The sequence below is a fragment of the Populus euphratica genome, unplaced genomic scaffold (assembly GCF_000495115.2).
Source record: "Populus euphratica unplaced genomic scaffold, PopEup_1.0 scaffold45.1, whole genome shotgun sequence".
Taxonomy (NCBI): domain Eukaryota; kingdom Viridiplantae; phylum Streptophyta; class Magnoliopsida; order Malpighiales; family Salicaceae; genus Populus; species Populus euphratica.
Genome location: NW_011499886.1, coordinates 225,190 through 245,998, shown reverse-complemented (window position 1 = coordinate 245,998; position 20,809 = coordinate 225,190). Strand labels below are relative to the sequence as shown.

Here is a 20,809-nt window from a genome sequence, read left to right as displayed (position 1 = left end):
AGTAATCTAGTCAAAACTCATGGTTGGGGCTATAGAATGGGTCAATGACTTGATTAAATTTTAAAACTATAAATTGTACTCAACCTTGTTAATTACAACGCCTAGTTTTAAGCTTGTATCAAATAACTTGTTAAACTAAAATAATTATATTTTAAAAGATGTGAGAACAATATATATAGACTGTAGATATAAACTCATTATACTATGAACTGCATTTTAAATATAGAATATTTGCATCGTCGCGGACATTATAGAGCCATGGAGGTGTTATCTTTGTTGCTTTTCAGTAAAAAAAAATACCATTGTTTTAGGTGTTTTTAGCTAAGAATTGTTGCTAGATTTGATTTAGCAGGATTCAATAGTGTTGGATTCGGATGAGAATATTATGCATGTGCCATAAATATATATTCATTACACTATGAGCCATATTATAAATATAAAATATTTATACTGTATATGATATTGTAGCACTAAAAAAACATTGTCTTTCATATTTTTTTAGTAAAAAAGGCTACTAGGACGTTATTTGTTGTTTTTTTAGTTAAAAAATAATATTGAACTTGGCTTAATCACTAAAATCACTAATATTAAATATAATATCATTGTTAAATTCAAAATACTTAATATATTTTTTATACTTTTTATATTTTCTCACGTTAAAAAAATTATTATTAACCCAACATATATACTAGTAATAATAATAACAACAATAAGTGATTGAATGTGCTGCCAGTAGCAGATGAGTTCTCGATGAGCGGGGAGGGGAAACCTTTTCTTATATTATTAGATAAAGCGAGGGTCTGACCGTTGAACAGAAAGGCGGTTTTGAACGTGGAGGGCCCATTCAGCAACAGAGCCCATCAACTCCCACGGCGGCCTTCTTTTGTTTTTTTCCTTTTCTTTTTAGAGGATTTGGGCATCGCCGTTTATTTCCAGACCACTCATTGCCTGTCTTCAGACCCATGCGATGGGGTTACACATGATTTCAATTGGGGCCGCCCACTCTTGACCTCCACCGTTGATGGAAAAGATCAGTGTGCTTTTGTTGGTTTTAATGGCCGTAGAACTGTGCCCAAACCCTTTGACCATGCATGGCAGAACTGAAAAGCTGAAAGCTTAAGTGCCTCCATTTCATGGAAGAAAAGGCTGCACCATTTTCCATGGAAAATTGTATTTACAGGAGATAGGTTAAGAATCTTGCTGCTGCTAAATGAGTCTCAATTATTATATATATATATAAAAACTAAATTACCTCAGGAAAACACTTTCATATAGGATACAGAATATTACGGTTGAAACAGTGTTTTATATTTTTGCCCATCTCTGTAAAAAAATAATATCTTTGTTGATGGGGTAAAATCATTTTTTTCTCCTAATTCATTGGGTCATATTGATTTTTTAAAATTCTTTTTAATATAATAAAATTACTTTCTTGTCCTTCAAATAAAAATTAAACCAACAACAAGGGTTTTTTTAAAAAAATTTCTTAATCATAATAACAAAATCATTCTTGGAATAAAAAATCATTAATCTAGTTTGCATTTTTTTCACCTTATTTTTTTTTATTTTAAAGTTGAGAAATAATTTAATAATTTAATAAATATAAAATAATATTTTAAACATGCTTTAGAGTTTAGAGTATAGAAGGAGTGCAGGCTATGCAACTTGTCTCAACAACCCCTCTATTTAAAAGTGGCATGTGTGAACCATCTAAGCGGTGGTCAAGTGGTAAAGACTTGGAACTAAGGGGTTTACTCCCTCTGTGATCTCAGATTCGAGTCCTTGGTTACTCATATGATGCCCCCTGGAGGCTTATATGGTCGTTAACTTCAGGGCCCGTGGGATTAGTCGTGGTGTGCGCAAGCTGGCCAAGACACCCACGTTAATCTAAAAAAAAAAAAGTGGCATGTGTGGTAAAAAATTCTCTGATTTGACATTAATAATTTTTTTTTCTCTGCCCCCCACCTCTGCGCCCACCTTATAATTTTTCAAAAGCATTACTTTAATTTGTTTTTTTATATTTGGTTTATTTTTTATTATTATATATTTTATTTAAAATAATTTATAAAATTAAAATTATTTCTCAATTCCATCCTTCAATTTTTTTCATTTACCATATTTTATTTTTATTTTTTCATATTTTATACTTACCTTGATTTATTTTATTTTTTTAATTTTATCCATCGTTATTTTATTTTTTTAGTTTTTATAATATATTTAATTTTTATTTTTTTCATTGTTATTATTTTAATTTTGGATGATTGATAATTTTACTTTTATAATTTTTTTAATTTTGTTTTTTATTGGATAACTCGATCCTATGACCCATGCTATAAGTTTTAAAAATTAACCTGATTTGATTTTATCAAGTTTTTTTTTTTAATAGAGTTATCTAACTCTCATATCTCAGTTAGTAGATTAGTAGAATTAATTCAAGTTTTTTTAAAAATTTATATTATTAGTTTTTTTATTTTTCATTTCACTATTTAATTTGCTTAGTAGTTGATTTTTATTTTTTATTTAGTTTTTTTATATGAGGTTATACTAACTCAAGTCATGTTTTTATGTTATTTTTTTAAATTAAATTTTATGTTTGATTTGTTAATAATTAAATTTTTAATTTTATTTTCCTTGCCATGGGTATCTTGTTTTTTATTTAGTTATTATTTTGTTATCAAATGAGTTTTTGGAGGTATTATAAGAATATTTTGAGAGTATGTTTTTACAATACCGATGAGTATTTTTTTTATTAGTTTAATCCTTGTCACTTTCTTTGTCAGTGTCTTTTTAATTATATTATTAAATCAATTAAATGTATTCATTTCATTGATGAGAATTCTAAATTTTTCTCTTTTTAAAACACTTTCATCCCTCGAGCATATTTTTTTGCGCTAAAAGAAATTTAGCTCGGCCCAATGAAATATGGTAACATAATGGATACCACCTATCTATTCTTTACTAGAGAATCCACAACCTTGCTGGCCTAACCCAATCCTTAGCTATAATAGCAAAGTGGAAGTGAATTAAAAAAAAACGAGCATTGTTGCTCTCTCACTGTAGCACTCCTCAACTTCCTTCCATTGAAGGCGCGAGAGAGGAGAAGGCGGGAGAAAAAAAGAGATTATACATGGCACCTGGATTCTGTCCTTTGTTCCTGGCTTCAATTATCCTAGCAATCAATAGTTCAACGAAGGCGATCCTGCACGAGAGTTCATCAGGATCCGTGGTGCTATAGAGTTCACCAGACAATACTCCTTAGAAGCAAAACACACTTCATTTCTCGTCTCAAATCTCTCACCCTTTTATAGGTCCCTCGCTTTCATCTCATATCCCTTTTATTTTCTCAGAGGCTTTATGTCGAACACTTTGTGTATTTCTCTTCTCTTCTTTTTTCCGGGTTTCTCTCATTTTTGCTATTTCCAGCGTTAAAAGAGTCGTTAAGTTGTGAAGTCCCTTTATCTGTGAAGTGTTTGGTTTGCATATGTTTTCATGGTTTTTTGGTTGTTACAAAGCATTTTAAGCTAGCCCTTTGTTTTTGGGTTTCTCTTAGGAATCGTTTATTCAGTGAAAAGTGATTTTTAAAATTTTTCAAGTGTTAGACTGTTATTAAAAAAATTAATCAATTGAAAATATTTTTTTAGTTTTATTTTTTTAAAATATTTTTTTTTATTTTAAATAGAAATATTTTTTAAAAATTATAAAAAAATTAAAAATATTATATTATTTATTTTTTATAATAAATTTGGTTAAAAAATTTTTTATTGTTATATATTTTATTTTATTTTATTTTAATTTTACTTTTTAAAATTAAATTTATTTTAATTTTTATATTAATTTTAATTTTAATTTTAATTTTTTATAATTATTAATTGTTTTTAAATTGTTTTAATTTAAAATTTTTATTTATCAAATTTAATTATGGTTCTTTTAATTATTTTTTATTTTATTTAAAATAATTTATAAATTATAATAATAATTATTTTAATTTTATTATTTTTTAATTTTTTTATTTGTTAGATTTGATTTTTATTATTATTTATTTTATTTAAAATAATTTATGAAATTAATTTTTTTTAATTTTAATTTTTTTTAATTTATTTAATAAACTTGAAAAACATTAATAAATTAATTTTTAATTAATTTTTCATGATAAAACTAAAAATTAAAAAGTATTTTTTAATTTATTTTTTATGATGCTATTAAATATAAAAAAATTATTTAATAAAATTTATTTTTTAAAAAATCTACTTTCCAACCTATAAATAAGCTTTAATTTGAGCAGATTTACTTCTGTTTTTTATTAAACTATATCTTTGATTATTTCGGGTTTTATTTGATTTCTTATAATCAAGAAACAAGATATGCACTGGATTGCTCGTTGACATGCAAGTTCTTTATAAACAATGAGATCACAAATTTTGGGTTATTACATACAAAAAAGGCAAGAAATAGGGTTTGTGGTCCTTAGAATTTTAATAACTTGTTAATGGTAGTGTTTTATACTGATCTTATATTCTTAATTAGATCTGAAAGATGAGATTTAATACCCTTGTGAAAAAAAATAGCATCACAGGAGTAATTATCCTGTCAAAAAGTATTTAATTGAATTTGGTTTGTTGGATATGAACCTCTAGGTATATCAACAATGTTATATATATTTTTCTGTGGTACTCTGTTCTCTATTGGCATAACAATTTGTTATATGAAGAAGTTTTTTGCTTGTGAACAGGTTTGCTTTGTATCTTTCAAATTTGTGAAGAAATGGACAGGATCTATGGAGGGTTAGATGAGGCGAAAGCTGAGATCGAGAAGCTCAAAGCAGATTTGAAATGCAAAATAGAATTTTCTGACAATTTCAAATGCTTCAGGAGGCTGATATTCAGGAAGTGGGAAATTCTTCCTCGTTGGAAAAAATGCAAAATAAGCTAAGAGTATAGAGCAGATGCACAGAAATTGCTCAATAAATCTTAAAGCTAAAGAAGCTGAAACTGGAGAGGTGGATAATTACGGGTTTGCACTAGATATTGCAAAGAAACAGCAATAAAAGAGCTTGGCATGGAATTGAAAAATTGCCACGCTATGATATTGCAGTTGAAGTTGCAGAATGAGGAGGCCTCAACAATGATACTGGTATTGAAATCAGGAATAACTGAGGCTTAATTGAACACTGAGAATGCTGGTTGTTGATTTGGAAGAACTGAGCACCCGCCCATCTTCTGCTCTCCGTCCCATCTTCTCTTTATGTTTTGCTTTGATTGTTTTATTCTCGCAGCAAGTATCCTATATTATCGGGAATGGAAATGTTGGGATCCTTAGATTTCTTTTGCGGCAAAGAAATGTTTATGTACCTGCAATCTTCCTAACCATACAGAGTTAGAATCTGCTTCGTATTCGAAGTTCATCAATTTTATGTTACATGAAACCTGGCCTCACGGTTGACCCAAGGTAATAGTTGGGTTTTAAATGTTAAAAACTGGACTTAAACTTGATTTACTTTTTTTATATATATATATTTTAAAAATTTTAAAATATAAAATTAATTTTAAAATATTCAATCTCACATTTTCTTATAGCTTATTTTTTCATGTAGAGTAATATATATATATATCTTCTATTCTTCTAAAAAATTTGTGAGTTTTTTAATTTTTGTACGTGGAATAATTATTTATATTATATATTTATATGAATTATTTTTTAATTTTTTCTTATCAAATATTAAAATTTTAAATATATTTTTATTTTTTTAAAATTTAATTTGAGTTAATTTATTTAACTTGAAATGTATTTTTTTAATTGGATATTCAAGCTGATTTTAATAACTTTGGAATGAAAGACTTGATTTAGTTGCATGAATGAAGATGAACTGATTTAATCATTTCATTTGAATAATAATAATAATAAAATATTTATGACTTTTTATTTTAAAGATAATGTACGTGATTTGTATTTTTTTTTTCTTAGAGAGCCAACTAAAAAGCACGGGTGTTGATATTATAAATAAATAAAAAGAAGAAAACAAACAGGATGAATTAAGAGATCATGGAGCCCGCTCTAACTTCTGAGAAATCCTTGACCGAGGAAAAAATAATGCACATCTTCTTAAAGCCCTATCCAGTTATTCAATGGAGATAAGATAGTCTTTGGAGAACAGTTCTTGAGGATAATCGTAGAGGCTGCACTTTTTAGGTATATCTTTTACATTCTAGTCTATTCTTATGAATTCAACTTCCATGCACCTAGAAAAAAATAAAATCAAAAGGTCATGTCATAGTCGCCATGCTAATGCAATCCTATCTTTTTAGTTAGGCTTCTTTCAACTCTTGGTGCTATGAACTTTGAAATCTTAAGAGCTCGAAATGTGCAATTTTAAAGGTCAACAAATGTGGGTTAAAAGTCGACCTCACATCAGAGTCGTCGGACATCGATGTCTGGGGTTCTCACCATCTACTTACCAATACCGACTTCAGTGGAAAACTACTTGCAACGACAAGGACACGAGAGGAGAGACGTGGCAAGAGAGTATTGTCGAAGGGAAATACGAGGTGTCATATACAGAATATTCAAGTCCCACCGACGGGCCACACCAAGACCGTCGGCGGATAGAAAAAACAACCCACCGTCTCCTGCCTTCCCACATGCAAAATGGTAACAATGGAGAGATTAATGTGTAAAATTACTATTTTCATTCTTATTTGTAATACAAATGCAAGGATTATATGAAATTTGATACAATTGCGAGATTCTTCTATTCTACTTTTGAACTCCATGGTTGCTTGGCCGGTGGCATTACACTGCCCACCGGACATTGTGGTGGTGCTCTCCATTCCCTCTTGATAACAAGGGATGGAAGCAAATGAAACTATCTAGAATTCAGACATATTTAGAGGCAAAAAAGCAGATGACAAAACGAGCCTTATTGCATTTTCTTCAAAATGCTTTTTCGGTGAAATTGCATTTGGATCATTCCTTCATGAACTAGTTCTTCTTACCCTCTTCACCACCCTCTTCCAAGTAAGCCTTCTTTCTCCTCTCAGCGTTAGCAAACAGACAAATCACGAGGAAACACGTGGCATAAATCCCATGAACCTTCCAATTAGTCTTGGGTGGTTGGTGCAAGACAACCCTATGAAACACTGCCACGTAGTAATGCAGCCCAACTGCATAGCCCACCAGGGTCTGACCCAGGCCCAGAAACTTTGAGCTCAACCCACACTCCGTGGAAAAGACGAGGATCAAATACATCAATAGCAACAACAAGTACAGTGCATAGCCAAGGGTTTGAAGGACCATTAAGCCGACGTAAGTGGACTGTGAAGTAGCATAGAAGAACTTCAAGGGCTCAAGCCCAGTAACTAATGAAGAGAGGCATAGAATGGTGAAGTAGATTGAGAGATAAACTTGGATGAAAATCAAGATCTTTTGTATAGAGAAATAAGCTTTGATGCGGTTAAAGACAAGAGAAACAAGAAGTAGAGGTATTAGAATGAATGCAAAAGAGACTATAGAGGCAATGGTAGGTGCATACTTGTTTCCAACAATTGGCTTGAACCCTCTGGTCAAATCATTGTTGGCTTTTGTAAGATACTTCTTGGAAGTTATTGAGATTCTCTCAAGGTCTGGTATGAGAGTTTGATGAAACTTTGACGGAAGATCTCTGAATTCAGCAACCAAATCATCTTCATCATCTTGTCCAATCCAGCTTGGTTGTTTTTTAGTTTGAGTGGTCTTTTTTTCGTTGGTTTGTTTTTGGTTTTTGTTTTGTTTTTGGGATTCTTGGTTACCGACTTTCTTGTCTACGAGGGATTTTGTTTGTTTTGTGGAAGTGGGTTTGGTTGTTTTGTCGGTGGATGAGCCCAGTTTGAGTAGATCTGGAGTTTTCTTGGTGGAACCAGCAATGGATTTGGTGGAGTTGGAGGCTTTCGAGGTGGAATTGAGTTTATTGAGCTGCGAAGTGGAGTTTAGCTTTTTGAGCTGAGAAGTGGAGTTTAGCCTTTTGAGCTGGTTCTTGGATTGGGAATCGGCAAGTGTTGCTTTTGTTGAGTTTGTAGATTTTGTAATCTTGGTTTGGTTCTTGGTGGATAGGCTGACAGTCTTGATGGGCTTGGTTTGGTTTTTTGTAGATAGGCTAGCGTTGGTGAGCTTGGTTTGATTCTTGGTGGATAAATTGGTGTTTTTTTTCTTGGGTACTTGTTCTTCATATGTTTCCACTTCCAACGTTCTTCTTCTAACAAGAAATCGATCGGTTTGAAGCTGCTGTTGTTGATCACTGTCTGAGGAGGCACAGAGGAGAAGAGAAGTAAACAAGAACAAAACAAGATAAAGCAGAGGTACCTGTCTGAGACTGAAACAGATCAAGTACTTGGGTGGAGCCATTTTGTGCAATCTAACCTAGGTTTGTGCTGGCCTTGAAAGATCTAATGGGGACTGACTTGTAAGAACTAGAGCTTGGATATGCTGGATCCAAAACTCAGAGAGAGAGAGGGAGGGGGAGAGAGAGAGAGAGAGGGAGGTGGGGAGCTGAGAGAGCATAAAGTGAGAGTATGGATTTATATATAGTATTTATGTTCATGTTAGTGAGTGAAGACTTAAGATGAGAAATTAGCAGAAGATGAGGTCAGGCATTCACATGGTGACAATATGTGCAGTCCCCTTCCTCAAAAACGCGGTTTTACAGGTCCCGGCGTTGCTGCTGCCTGCTCGCTCTGCTGGCACTGTGTAGGCCCAGAAATAATGCCCTAGTTATTTACCAAACTTTCACTCACGGGACACAATTTTCTAGGCTAATCAGTTCCACAACCTGCGACGCTCTTATTAACTAACTGGGTTGTCCACAGTCCCCCAACCTGCGACGCTCTTATTAACTAACTGGGTTGACCATGACTTTCGCTGGTCAGCATCTGTTTCTTCAACGTTAATAAAATAAATCTGACTGCGTTAGGTCTTAGAATTAGACTGCATAACAGGCAGTAGCTTTCTTTGGGTTTGACAAAACCCTTTCTTTGTAGTGTGAAGAGGATGAGCTGACCAAATATCCAGGGTGAGGTATTGACCCTCTTTGTGGCCATTTATTGAAAGAATAAAGAATTTCTTTGCTCACAGGATGGATCACCGGCAGGGTAGCTGAGATCTGATCATGATGAGAAATTATTAAATCAACCGAATCTATTAATTTGAACTCGATCCCAGCACTATCGTCATTTACTGCATCAATTCGTTACGAGTTCCACCACACCTCTGCGTTATACCTGATTTGACTAAACAAAATGAATTCACGTGAAAATCTCTCGAAATGTGAGAGTTGAGGAATGCTTTTGATTTGTTGTTTCCTTGAAAGTGGGCAATGCTAGTAGAAATTAGGTGTTTTCAAACCTTACTGGATCATTATAGTTTTATCTTTAAAGCATCAATTTTATCTTGATTTTTACTTGAATTATATCAAAGTTTCTTGGATCAAGATATAACTAATTCATTTCCTTTGGAACACTCGCAGTTTTCTTGTTTAATGCCTTTTCTTTTTTGGAAAAATGTATGTTTTTTCAATCAAATATAAAAATACAAAATAATGTAAAACACTATTTAACATGTGAATATAATAGAAAAAACCATATGCAATCATTGAAGATTGAAGTTACAAAATTATATTATTATCGTGCCAAACAAAACTTCAAATGAGTTCAGTATTTGGTCATTTAATAATTTTAGATGATGAAATCAAGAAAAAGACATTTGAATTTTATTAATTATAAAAATATTCGTTTTGTTGGATAATGATGCCCAACTATATATATATATATATATATGAAAGTTGAGCTCAAATTAATATTATTATATGCCTGTAGCAATTTCATTGATTGTGAACAAATCATTAGGAAAATAATTAAGCCAGATATATAAATATTAATATTAGATCGACGAAACCAACCTTGGTTAACTTGCTGATTAGTGCAGTTGCAGCTGATGAATTAGTAGGAGTCACAAAACAAGCTCCTTCCAATGACCGGCTGGTAAATTCAAATGCATCTCTTCCACTGGAATGTTTACGATGTTATTTAATTTGCATTATTTTTTTAAATCTCTCCCCCGTTAGGAAAAAAATGTAAAATTTCTTGATATTTATATTATATTTATTATTTATTAGATTTTGGGTATTTATTATCTAACTATTATTTCTTATTCAATAAAAAATAAAACAGTTAATATATATGTATAATTATTTTTTATAAACACTTCTATATAATATAAATATATACTTGAAGTTAGATTCTACAATATCTATATTATTTTTATTATTTATCCAGTAAAATAATTATTTAAAAAATATCAATTTATGTAAGTGGAGTAAAATCAATATTTAACTTATTCATATTAAATCACCATCCGTAGCTAAAATATTAGAAACACATCGAATCGATGTCGGTTTCATTGTTAAAAGACCAAAACATGATCTACATCCACAAGATCTCTTAGGATTCTTTTTGCTAATCTTTTTTTTTTTTCTGTTTCGTGTTGTGATTTGTTCCTGGAATTTTTTATGTACGAAATGCAAGAGACCAATACTTGAAATCGTTAGACATGTGGACGCCTAGTTCTACTTGACAGACGACTTGCAGTCCCAGTTGGGAAAAAGAATTTGAAAAGTACTAAAACCAGTATCTAGTGGCCCATAAATCATCCATCATCGCCATCTCCCCTGATTCAAGCAGGGGACAAGAGAAACCAAAGGATATTAGGCAGGAGGCCCTCGCAGCTGTGCTGCCCAGCATTACAGGGTTCGTTTCATACTTTCTCTGCTCATTATTACAGTATTGGAATCGGTTCAGGCAGTACGGCGGGGATTTCTTGCGTTCCAAAATCTGTGTAATTTTGTCACTTTCATGACCTCCGATCGTCAAGTATGGTAGGATCCATGAAACCTCCGTACAATCTTTGTGAATCCCATTACTTTTTCTCACCGTTGAGGTTTTGAACCAAACATTTCCACCAATTATTAAGTTTACGAGATTTATTAGTGTCATTATGCATTTAAGTGTACGAGGTTCTCGTTCACCATTGAGGTTTTGAACCCAACATTTTTATTTCATTTTTAAGTTTAAAATTTTTATTTATTAAAGGAGAGGGCTGAAAAAAGAAACTTTCCATCCACGGCCTGCCCCTCCTACCAGCCCCCTAATTCTGAGATAGAAAAACTGGTTCGAGGTATAACGATGTGGTTCCGAACCCCTAAGCATCGTCAGCCCAATCATTCCTCCTCTTTCAGGCTACCTGGTTGAGAAAAAGCAAGGGAACAGACAGAGAGGGCTGGAGAGAGGAGACAAAGTTGGAAAAATAAATAAATAAGCATCGTAGACATCCATCCACGTTTTTCATGTAATAAAAATTAAAAGAAAAAAATGAGAGATTTAAATATATGCATATGTTTTCGCTCCTAGATTGGAGCTCGATAGTCGATACAAACAAAGGTTAATTATTATTTTTTAAAAATATTTTTATATCATTTAGTTGAGTAACACGTTTTAAGAGGACATTTATTATTGCAACCAAGATTTTATTGGCTCAAAATTTAAATTTTATTTTTATTTAAAACTAAGCATCGTCAGCCCAATCATTCCTCCTCTTTCAGGCTACCTGGTTGAGAAAAAGCAAGGGAACAGACAGAGAGGGCTGGAGAGAGGAGACAAAGTTGGAAAAATAAATAAATAAGCATCGTAGACATCCATCCACGTTTTTCATGTAATAAAAATTAAAAGAAAAAAAATGAGAGATTTAAATATATGCATATGTTTTCGCTCCTAGATTGGAGCTCGATAGTCGATACAAACAAAGGTTAATTATTATTTTTTAAAAATATTTTTATATCATTTAGTTGAGTAACACGTTTTAAGAGGACATTTATTATTGCAACCAAGATTTTATTGGCTCAAAATTTAAATTTTATTTTTATTTAAAAATATATTTAAAAATTATTTTGATGTATTGATATGAAGTATAAATTTAAACAATAAAATAAAATTTTTATTTTAATATATTTTTAAATAAAAAATATTTTAAAAAATAATCATTACTACAATGTTAAACTGGCTCTATAAGATGTCATGCTCTCCAATTATCGGTAAGAATGCTATTGGATATTCGGTGTAATTAGTTCATAAATAAATTTAGGAATTTAGTTAGAACCTTCGGTTAGGTTTTCATAGTCTTGAAGTGATAACATATACTCATCATCATGTGACTAGATCATTAAAAAAAGCAGATGAAAACAAAGTTTTATTTGAATGAAATACATTATTAAAAAGGAACAGTCTATACAAAATATCTTGTTCAAAAACTCAGAAGACCGGGCAGCATTTACCCTCTACGGAATTTTTTTATAATGTGTTCCCCTGCCTTCTTTAATTTATTTTTGTCCAGGGAGCATAACCGATCTTCTAAAGTATCTGTGATCTCATTATAAGTAAATTAAAAGTGAAAGTGAGATAGATTTCCCTCATGATAATACCACTTTGAATCCACACACAGTGAAAGTACTTCCAATTAATAGCTCCATCCCACAAATCAATTAATGTGAGGTGATTCCATTTTGCTTTGAAGTGTAGGTGAATTTGGCAGCATTTGTTGAAAGCTTTGGAGGGGGTTGTGGACCTGTGGCATGGCAATTATAGCAGCAGCATTTAAAGTGTCGGTGCTGGTGCGGTTTAGAGCAAGAGGGCCTGCGCTGTGAGACTGCGGATATATTCGGTCAATTTACTCGTAGTTAAAGAAGCTGTCCAGTTTTTTCAAGAATCGAGGAAATTATACAAAGTTTGGAATTAAATGAAGATCATGTGCTCCGAAATCTAACATGTATGGTTTTGACAAGGGTTCTTAGATGTCGAGACCCTCACAAAGAATATAATAGAGCTCGAAATATTCATAAAGACCCTTCTGCACATTAAAACAAAAAAAGGGGGTGAGAGACGCTCGACCTCTGGTTTTTTTTTCCTCTGAACGTCTTTTTTTCTTTTGGTTGAACAGGTAGTTCTACTTTCTTATTAATTGTTCTTTGGGATAATAGCTAAAATTTGTGCAAGAACCTTACCTTTTGTGCCTTATATTTTGAGCTGTGAGGTTTGAACAACCTCATGATAAGCCCTTTTAAACAAGAAAAGAAAACCTTGGTTATTGTCAAAGAAGAAAAACAAAAAGTTGGGGTGAGAGAGGCTCGAACTCTCGACCTCAGGATAACTCAGAAGCTATGAGACCTACGCGCTAGCCAACTGCGCCACCACCCCTTCATGTCTTTTGCGTTATTTAGATATATCTATTCCAGTATAGCCTAGAATTTTTTTTCTCTTTGCCTTCTCACTGAGCCTGAGGCGTGATCAAAATGGAGTGAGTTGAACTCGCTGCTGAGCCCAGGACTTTATGATATATTTAAATTTGAATTTGAATTTGAATGTGATTGATAGAAAGGAACTTGACTTAAAACCTATTTTTAATTTTAATACTCATAATATCGTACGTTTTCGAAGAGGTTTTAAGATTTATATTGATAGAAAGGAACTTGACTTAAAACCTATTTTTAATTTTAATACTCATAATATCGCACGTTTTCGAAGAGGTTTTAAGATTTATAATATAAATTGTTCATTTAAGGCTCGTTTTCGGGCTGTGCTCAGTTGAATCCTCGTAGACCCATTGAGCCTCGAGTAGGGTTTGAGGTCCAAGGATTTCTTTCCAAAATTTGGATACACTTAAAACACAAAATGGATTCTATGCCATTTGGGCTCAAAGCCCATCAACGAAATGAATGATGATCTTGGGCCTTTATGTCAGATCCAAAAATCACTTAAATAATTAGGAATGGTTTATAATGACCTTAATAACTTAAAGTCACTAGGAAGGCCGGAAAAACTTGGCAAATTATTAAACATACTAAAAGTCTAAAACGTCTGTAGCTTTGCTGACCTTTTTTTTTCGGTCCTTGATATTTTTCTTTCAATCACAGTGTTGAATGGCCAGACTATTAATTAACTTGTAAAAATATCTCAAGGACAAACAAATTAAAAAAAAAAAGAATTGAAGTGTAAAATAAAGAGAAATAACATGGCGCTCAAAGATTCTTGGAAAAAGATATTTTTAATTAATTTGGCGTGAAAGTTCATTTTTGTTGCATTTTGATCTTCGAGTTAGAGAAAGTCCCTGAAAATAAAAAAAATTGTCAATTTAGCCACTATTCACTAATGAAAATCATTATTATTGATGTAAACGAGTTCCATTCATTAAAAAAAGTTTGATGCGGTAGTTTTTGTCTCTAAACTTGTATGAGATGATAGGTTTGAGCTCCAAATTTTTTTTTCTTATCCATTCTCTTAAAATCAGTGCTTGGGTTTTAAAGCACTCAGCTAAGTATATTTTTCTGTATAAAAAAATATGTCTAAAATATCCACTTACAACACATTCTACTCTTTTTTTTTTTTTTTTTTTTTTTTTTTTTTTTTTTTTTTTTTTTTGAAGAGTGGACTTTGTTTCATTGGAGACTAAATGTTTTGTCAAAGAATTCTAACGAAAAAGCTCGGTTAAAAATCAAAATCTTCTGAAAATAAATCGATATAATTCCTTTTGAAATTAAAATTAATATTAACCCAGTAATTACCAAGGGGACATCTTTCAGGTTTGCCCTAATATTTGTGTGGCCAGGCCCCAAGGGGATAGAGTGGGTCCCAGGAATGATGTGGCTTCCTCAGCTGACTCACACGCCATGATGCATTAATATTAATTAATATGGGCTATGGGAGATGGCATGATGAAGGAGGGGCAAACGTGATGAGGGAAAGGACGGGGTGGTTTTGAGAAGGGTCCACACAACCCTCTGTCTCCAACTGGTGCCACATTCTCAATGTGTTCTTGCTGTGGGCTTTTGCTGGCAGACAAATCTAATCCAAAGAGCACTCCAATATTTATTAAAAAGTTGACATGCCTCTGCGATTCTGTAGGAAAGTCATCGCTGTAAATGTTCTCTCTTCCAGCGGTACTATCCTTCTCTTTTCTCCTCGAACTCTAACTTCATTACCCTACAAAAAACTTTATTGCCTTGGAAAAACTGTGATCCTGTTAAACCTCAGCTGCAAACATACATGTTCTTGTTCGATTCCAAGCATCCAGCCGGCCTATGCCATTATATTATCTCCTCATCATAAGGCACCTACACGGGCCACTAGCAAATCTGAAGAGTTTCAAAGAAATGATTCCAAGATTTTCCACAAACTTAGCATACCCTTTTCATCGTAGTTAGCTTTATTATGTGGAATTCTGCAGAAAGCCATCAAAATCCCAATAAACCAGGCCCAGAAACTATCATTAATCATTGCGAGAATTGTACAAGGGTAGCATCAAGATCTGTTTCCGAATGGTGTAAAACGTCTCTTTGTAACCTTAAACTCTTTGTGGTTAAATCTAATCAAGGAGGTTAGTTGATTTGAAGGGAATAAAAAGGGACATCTTGCTTTGTGGAAACTATGCTTGCAGTGTTTTAACTTCATGGTAGTGGCAGACAATTGTGGATCCCACCAAGGCAGACAAGCAATGATTTAAATAAGGACCACATTCGTGTGTTGTAATGCTATTTTGTTTTTACAAAAAGTGGATTTTAATTAAAAATATATATAAAATATTTTTTATTTTTATTCTTGTTGTTATTATATTAAGATTATCCAAAACAATATACAGGTAAAAAAAAATCAAATTTTATATTTTTTAAATTAAAAAAAAACACTCTATTGGAGTTACTGTTAAACTGAATTTACTTCCGAAAGTCTTCCCGAAGGAAGTCGTAGCAATTAGATTTATCAACGGGGGAATATTTCTTGGCACCGCATCATCAATTTTAACACGTAGTATAATTAGACGATTGATAAAATCAATATAAATTTAGATTGTCAGATAGTGCACAAGAGTATCTTCGTATATAATTCTTTATTTCACCACGGATGCTTGAAAGCGAATCCAAGAGCATCAGCTCCATCAGCATATGGAAAAAGGGGAAAAAGAAATAAAGCAATGAAATTCAGCATGTTCATCTTTTTGAAAGAATTTAAATCCTGACGTCCTGTCTTAAGTAGTAGTGTGCACATTCACGAACCAAAGAAAAGAAATTTGATCTTTTAAAAGGTGTACAAATCTGCAGAGAAGCTAAGAAATTTGACTTGCGAGAGTTTTTAGGGTTGCTGAAGGAAGAAAAAAACATGTGATCTCCAATGAGTTTTCTATGAATTTCGTAACTTTTAATCACATGAATATATTGCTACAGCCGACAGTGGAAATTAATGTCGGTATTGTCAAATGAAATAGATGAAGTGATATATGGGATGAATTCAGAAGGCAATTCGATGGCCTTGACACCTCATCAATTTTAAGTTCATTTTTATAGAGCTTCGTTTGCGCAACTACTTGACTAATTTTAGTCCTAAACGACTAGTATTGCTTACGCTATGCTGTGAATCTATGATTTTTTTTATTATAAAAAATAATATTTAGATACTTCAAGTGTATTTAAAAAAATAAAAAAATATCAAATTTAATAAGTTAATTTAATTTTAATTAGATAATAAAAAAATATATAATAAGAGCAAACAAATAACTTCTTTAAATGAAAAAGATTAAGTAATGGGAAAAAAATTCGTGGAGGTACAAAATTGGATAAGAGCAAACAAATAACTTTTTTAAATGAAAAAGATTAAGTAATGAGAAAAAAATTCGTGGAGGTACAAAATTGGATAATAAAAGGTTTGAGCCACCCTTAAGTAGTGTGAAAGAGATGTAATTTAGATAATAAAAAATAAACTAACTCATAAAATTTATAATCTAAATAATAAAATTTTGATAACTCAATAAAAATAAAGCCAATAAGCTTTGATGACGAAGTTGAGACTAATCAAGTTAATATCGAATTATCAATTCGTTTTAGTTGGGAATAGGGACAAGCTAGCTTTCAGAAAAAGAAAAGAAAAACAGAGTTAAAGCATTTTAAGCACAATAGCTTCATAAAAATCCTAACTAATTATACAAAAATGGGTTCTAATATGAAAATATAAAATCTTCTTTCTGAATATACATCGAAGAAGAGAAATACAATGACAAAAAAAAAAAAAACACACAATGAGATATCTTAGTCGTTTGATTTATATATTGCCATTTGTAATTGCAACCAGACTGTCTCCCTTATTTCTAGTATGTGTGGAGTTTCTTTTTTGTTAGTAAAGATGCATCTAAAATCAATTGTTTAAAGGGAAGTTTTTTTTAACATAAATATAGAGATACATATTTAAATGTGTTCCGGTGTATATCCTCTATAGGTAAAAAATAATTAAATTTTGTTTTTAAGGATTGAACTAAAGTTGTTTTGAGAAAAGAGAGCAAAACATGTCAATTTCTTAAAGAGATAGAGAGTCAAGTTTCTATCTTTGAAGGACTAAACTGTTGGAATTAGTTTATAAAACATGTAAAGGGCTTTTTAAAGGTGAGGTCTATTGTAACCTAATTCTTTACCTTCATTTTTATACACATTTCAAAAATTAGAAAAAAATCCAAAAAATATGTATTTTCAATAAATTTAGTTAATTTCAATCATTTCATTATTTTTACTTTATTTTTAAAACATGAAAAATCATAAAAAAAATACAAATATAAAAAATAAAATTTGGGCCATAATTGAAGAAGAAACTAATAAAAGGGCTTAATTTTATTTGTCTAAGATTGAAAGAAATTTGAAGTTTAAGGATGACTTTGAAATAAATAGTTATGTTAGAAATTCAATTAATGATTTAATTGAAGAAAAAAATTGATATTTGGCTTAAAAATAAAGAATTGAAGGACCGATGATAGAAATGAATAAAATGGAGAATTTAGAAAACATATTCTTATTCAATCAAGGTCTAAAATGAAAGAAATTAAAAGAAAAAAATAAAAATCTATCAAAATAAAAAAAAATTAGAAATCAAAGGATTATGTAGCGAAAGACAGGAAGGTAGAGAACAAATTGATTTTCAATTTGATTTAAATTTTGAAAATTGATTCTTATTAAGGACAACAAACAACACCGTTTCATATTAATTGAAATAATATGTTCTAATAAAAAAAAAAGAACAACAAAGGATGAAGATTGGAATGGAAACAACATCATTTTTTTCTAAATTCTGTAGAAATTATAGGTATTAAAAGATGTTGGAACAGTTGACTCTCATGCATTATTAGGACTTAATTCTGAACTTAATTGATCCCTTGGTGGCATAAAAATAAGAGAAACATGGTCTCTAATAGTTCGATTAAATTCATGGTGTAAGAAATTAGGGTTTAAATTTGAGAATCACTTACAGATTTTGAGTCAAATATGACCACCCAATTAGCATCTCCTTCATACCATAATCCCAAATTTCCCTTCTTGTTTAAAGTTCGGCTTTCAACACTTGATTCTCTCCCTACAAATCAAGCGAATGAGGGTTAGTGACCAGCATCCAAGCTAGTTTACGGTCCAAATTCATCAAGATAACCTTCAAAGATCCAATTGTACTAAAAATATTGAAATTCTACTATAAAAAAGGCCTTGGGACGACAGAGGAGAAAGGGGAAAAAAATAATACATAAGTTAGGAGAGATAAGTAGAAAGTAAGAGGCAGAAACATATTTAAGGAGAGCAAGAAGAAGACAAGATTACCTAATTGCATAGTCTTTTTCTCTACAAAATCGAGTTCATTGTAGGAGTAATAGTTCTGCAGAACCAGGACGTTCAAACATCTATATACACTGATATCTTTTTATATTTTCTATGTAAAGTTTTGCTTGAAATTCCAATTTTACTTTGCTTCTTAATGTATGAGTGTATGTGTATCAGAACTTAACTTTATCAGCTCGAAATTTCTGTAATATTAAAAACAATGATCTTTGAGATAAGTCAAGAGATAAAAAGACTTTGATTTGCAAAATAAAAGAGGAAATTCGGAGACAATATACACTTGGGTTAATAAAGTTTCGTAATAAGTTTACAATAAAACTTGTTATATAGCCCTTTAGTTTCATATTTCAACTATGAATCACAAGGTATGTTCAAAAGTTGAAGAAGAAAATGTTCGTTTTTAATCTGTAGAATGCAAGAAGTTCATGACGTTAGTTTTTCTTTTAAAACCAAAACAAAATAATTCCAATAATTTCTTCCTTTAAATATCATTTTTTTTCCTTCAAGGTTCTTAGCATTAATTATTTGAAATCTGCATTGTTAATTATGCAATGACAGATAGTTGAGTTATCTCTAAGAACTGGCATGTGTTTCCTTTTTCTTTCTCTTCGTTTTAAGTCGAGACAATCTTAATGTATCTCTTACAAGAGAAATCGTTACTTTGGTTTTAGTTTGGAATTCCAAGAGTTGATAGTAGATACGTAAAGGCTTAATAATGAAGATCTTGATTATCAAACTCCTTTCAAAATAAGTTTAGATAGTATAACAAGGAATTGATAGGGATCCTGTATATCTTTACAAATATTTCATAGAAAATAGTATATAAGACGATTTGTAGAATGAAGCACATGGTAATCTAGTCCTTGACTTAGAAATAAAATAAAAAATTAAGAAATGTAATGTAGTCCATTTTGATAAGTCTTTTCTTTACAATCGATTTGGCTGCTGTTGAGGCATAAAGGGTAAAATAGAAAAGGGCAATGGGGGAGCAAAATGAAAATCCCAGTAAATTTCTTCCTAACATTAGAGTAACGGGAAAAAGTAGGAGAAGAAAATAGATTTTAAAAAATTCTCCCATGAACAAACTTAAGCCTCTTTAAATTGAAGTGAATGCGTAAGAGAATGAAGCCTAATAAAATGACAATATTTTTATCTTTTATAGATGATGGTGGATCTAGGAATCGAGATATAATAATAATTTCAATCTTTTTAGAATCTTCCCCTTGTTTATTTTTTTTTAAAATTTTATTTCTTTTTAGTTTCTTGCTCTTTGTTTTCCTCTTCTATCCAAACAATGCATGGATCGACAATATCAATCACATCACCTTATTTTTTTCCCTTCTAATTTCAATTTTATTCCCGAACATAATCTAAAACGACAATAAAAAGCAAGACCTTATCCCTAGATGAAGAGGCATTTTGGTTGAATAGTCTACACACACACACACATAGCAGGCATGGACGTGACGTGTTACATATATAGATGCATAGCTAATATGTTGATTAGGAGACCCATGCTGCAAAGTTGAGGTGCACATAAGTCAAAAGGTAAGTAAGATTGGATCTGGGCAGTGGGGCTAGCTCTAGCCATAACTGGTTTCTTCTCTTCTCTTTTCTTTTTTAATATATACTATATAGTATTAGGAAAGAAACTTGGCCTAAATTAAACATGAGACGTGGACTTTCGAATATGATACTATTATTCTTCAAAAATGGAAGTATGAGAGTTTCCGGTATTGGGCACCTGAATATATCTGCCTGTTCAATTGAGGGAATGGCTTCAAGGGAGGAAATGGAGGGAGCCAGCCATTCGACGAGGATGTCAAAAGTTGTACATCTTTTAGAGCCTGGCTAGAAAATGTAGGGCACTACCATTTTAATATTTCTGTACAGAGAAAGAGGGTGAAAAAATGATGTCTTTGCCAGTTTGTGAAACTGCTCAGCCTTTGACAAAGGCCTGTGGGCTGAGAGATGGTGAAGAGTGATAGCTGAGCAAGAGAGGAGCCATCATTGCTAAAGAGCAAAGGCTATAGTTACATTCACAGGCATGGACCAACCCATGATGCTAAAAGAAGGGTCACAAGTCACACCACCCTCCTCTCT

The 20,809-nt window shown here is 31.7% G+C and overlaps 1 protein-coding gene and 1 long non-coding RNA gene across 2 annotated transcripts; one reads left to right on the top strand and one right to left on the bottom strand.

Moving 5' to 3' along the window:
• The first annotated feature begins 3,042 nt into the window (after positions 1-3,042).
• Positions 3,043-5,437, top strand: LOC105130275 (uncharacterized). The gene is made up of 2 exons (XR_843205.1): positions 3,043-3,308; positions 4,730-5,437. It is a non-coding gene; the product is annotated as an uncharacterized LOC105130275 (long non-coding RNA).
• Positions 5,438-6,660: 1,223 nt separating this feature from the next.
• LOC105130274 (uncharacterized) lies at positions 6,661-8,703 on the bottom strand. Its single transcript, XM_011032699.1, has 2 exons — positions 6,967-8,703; positions 6,661-6,934 (listed from the first exon to the last, which is right to left on the bottom strand). The coding sequence occupies exon 1, from the start codon at positions 8,371-8,373 to the stop codon at positions 6,976-6,978; it is 1,398 nt and encodes a 465-aa protein (XP_011031001.1). The 5' UTR covers positions 8,374-8,703; the 3' UTR covers positions 6,661-6,934; positions 6,967-6,975.
• Positions 8,704-20,809: the final 12,106 nt, after the last annotated feature.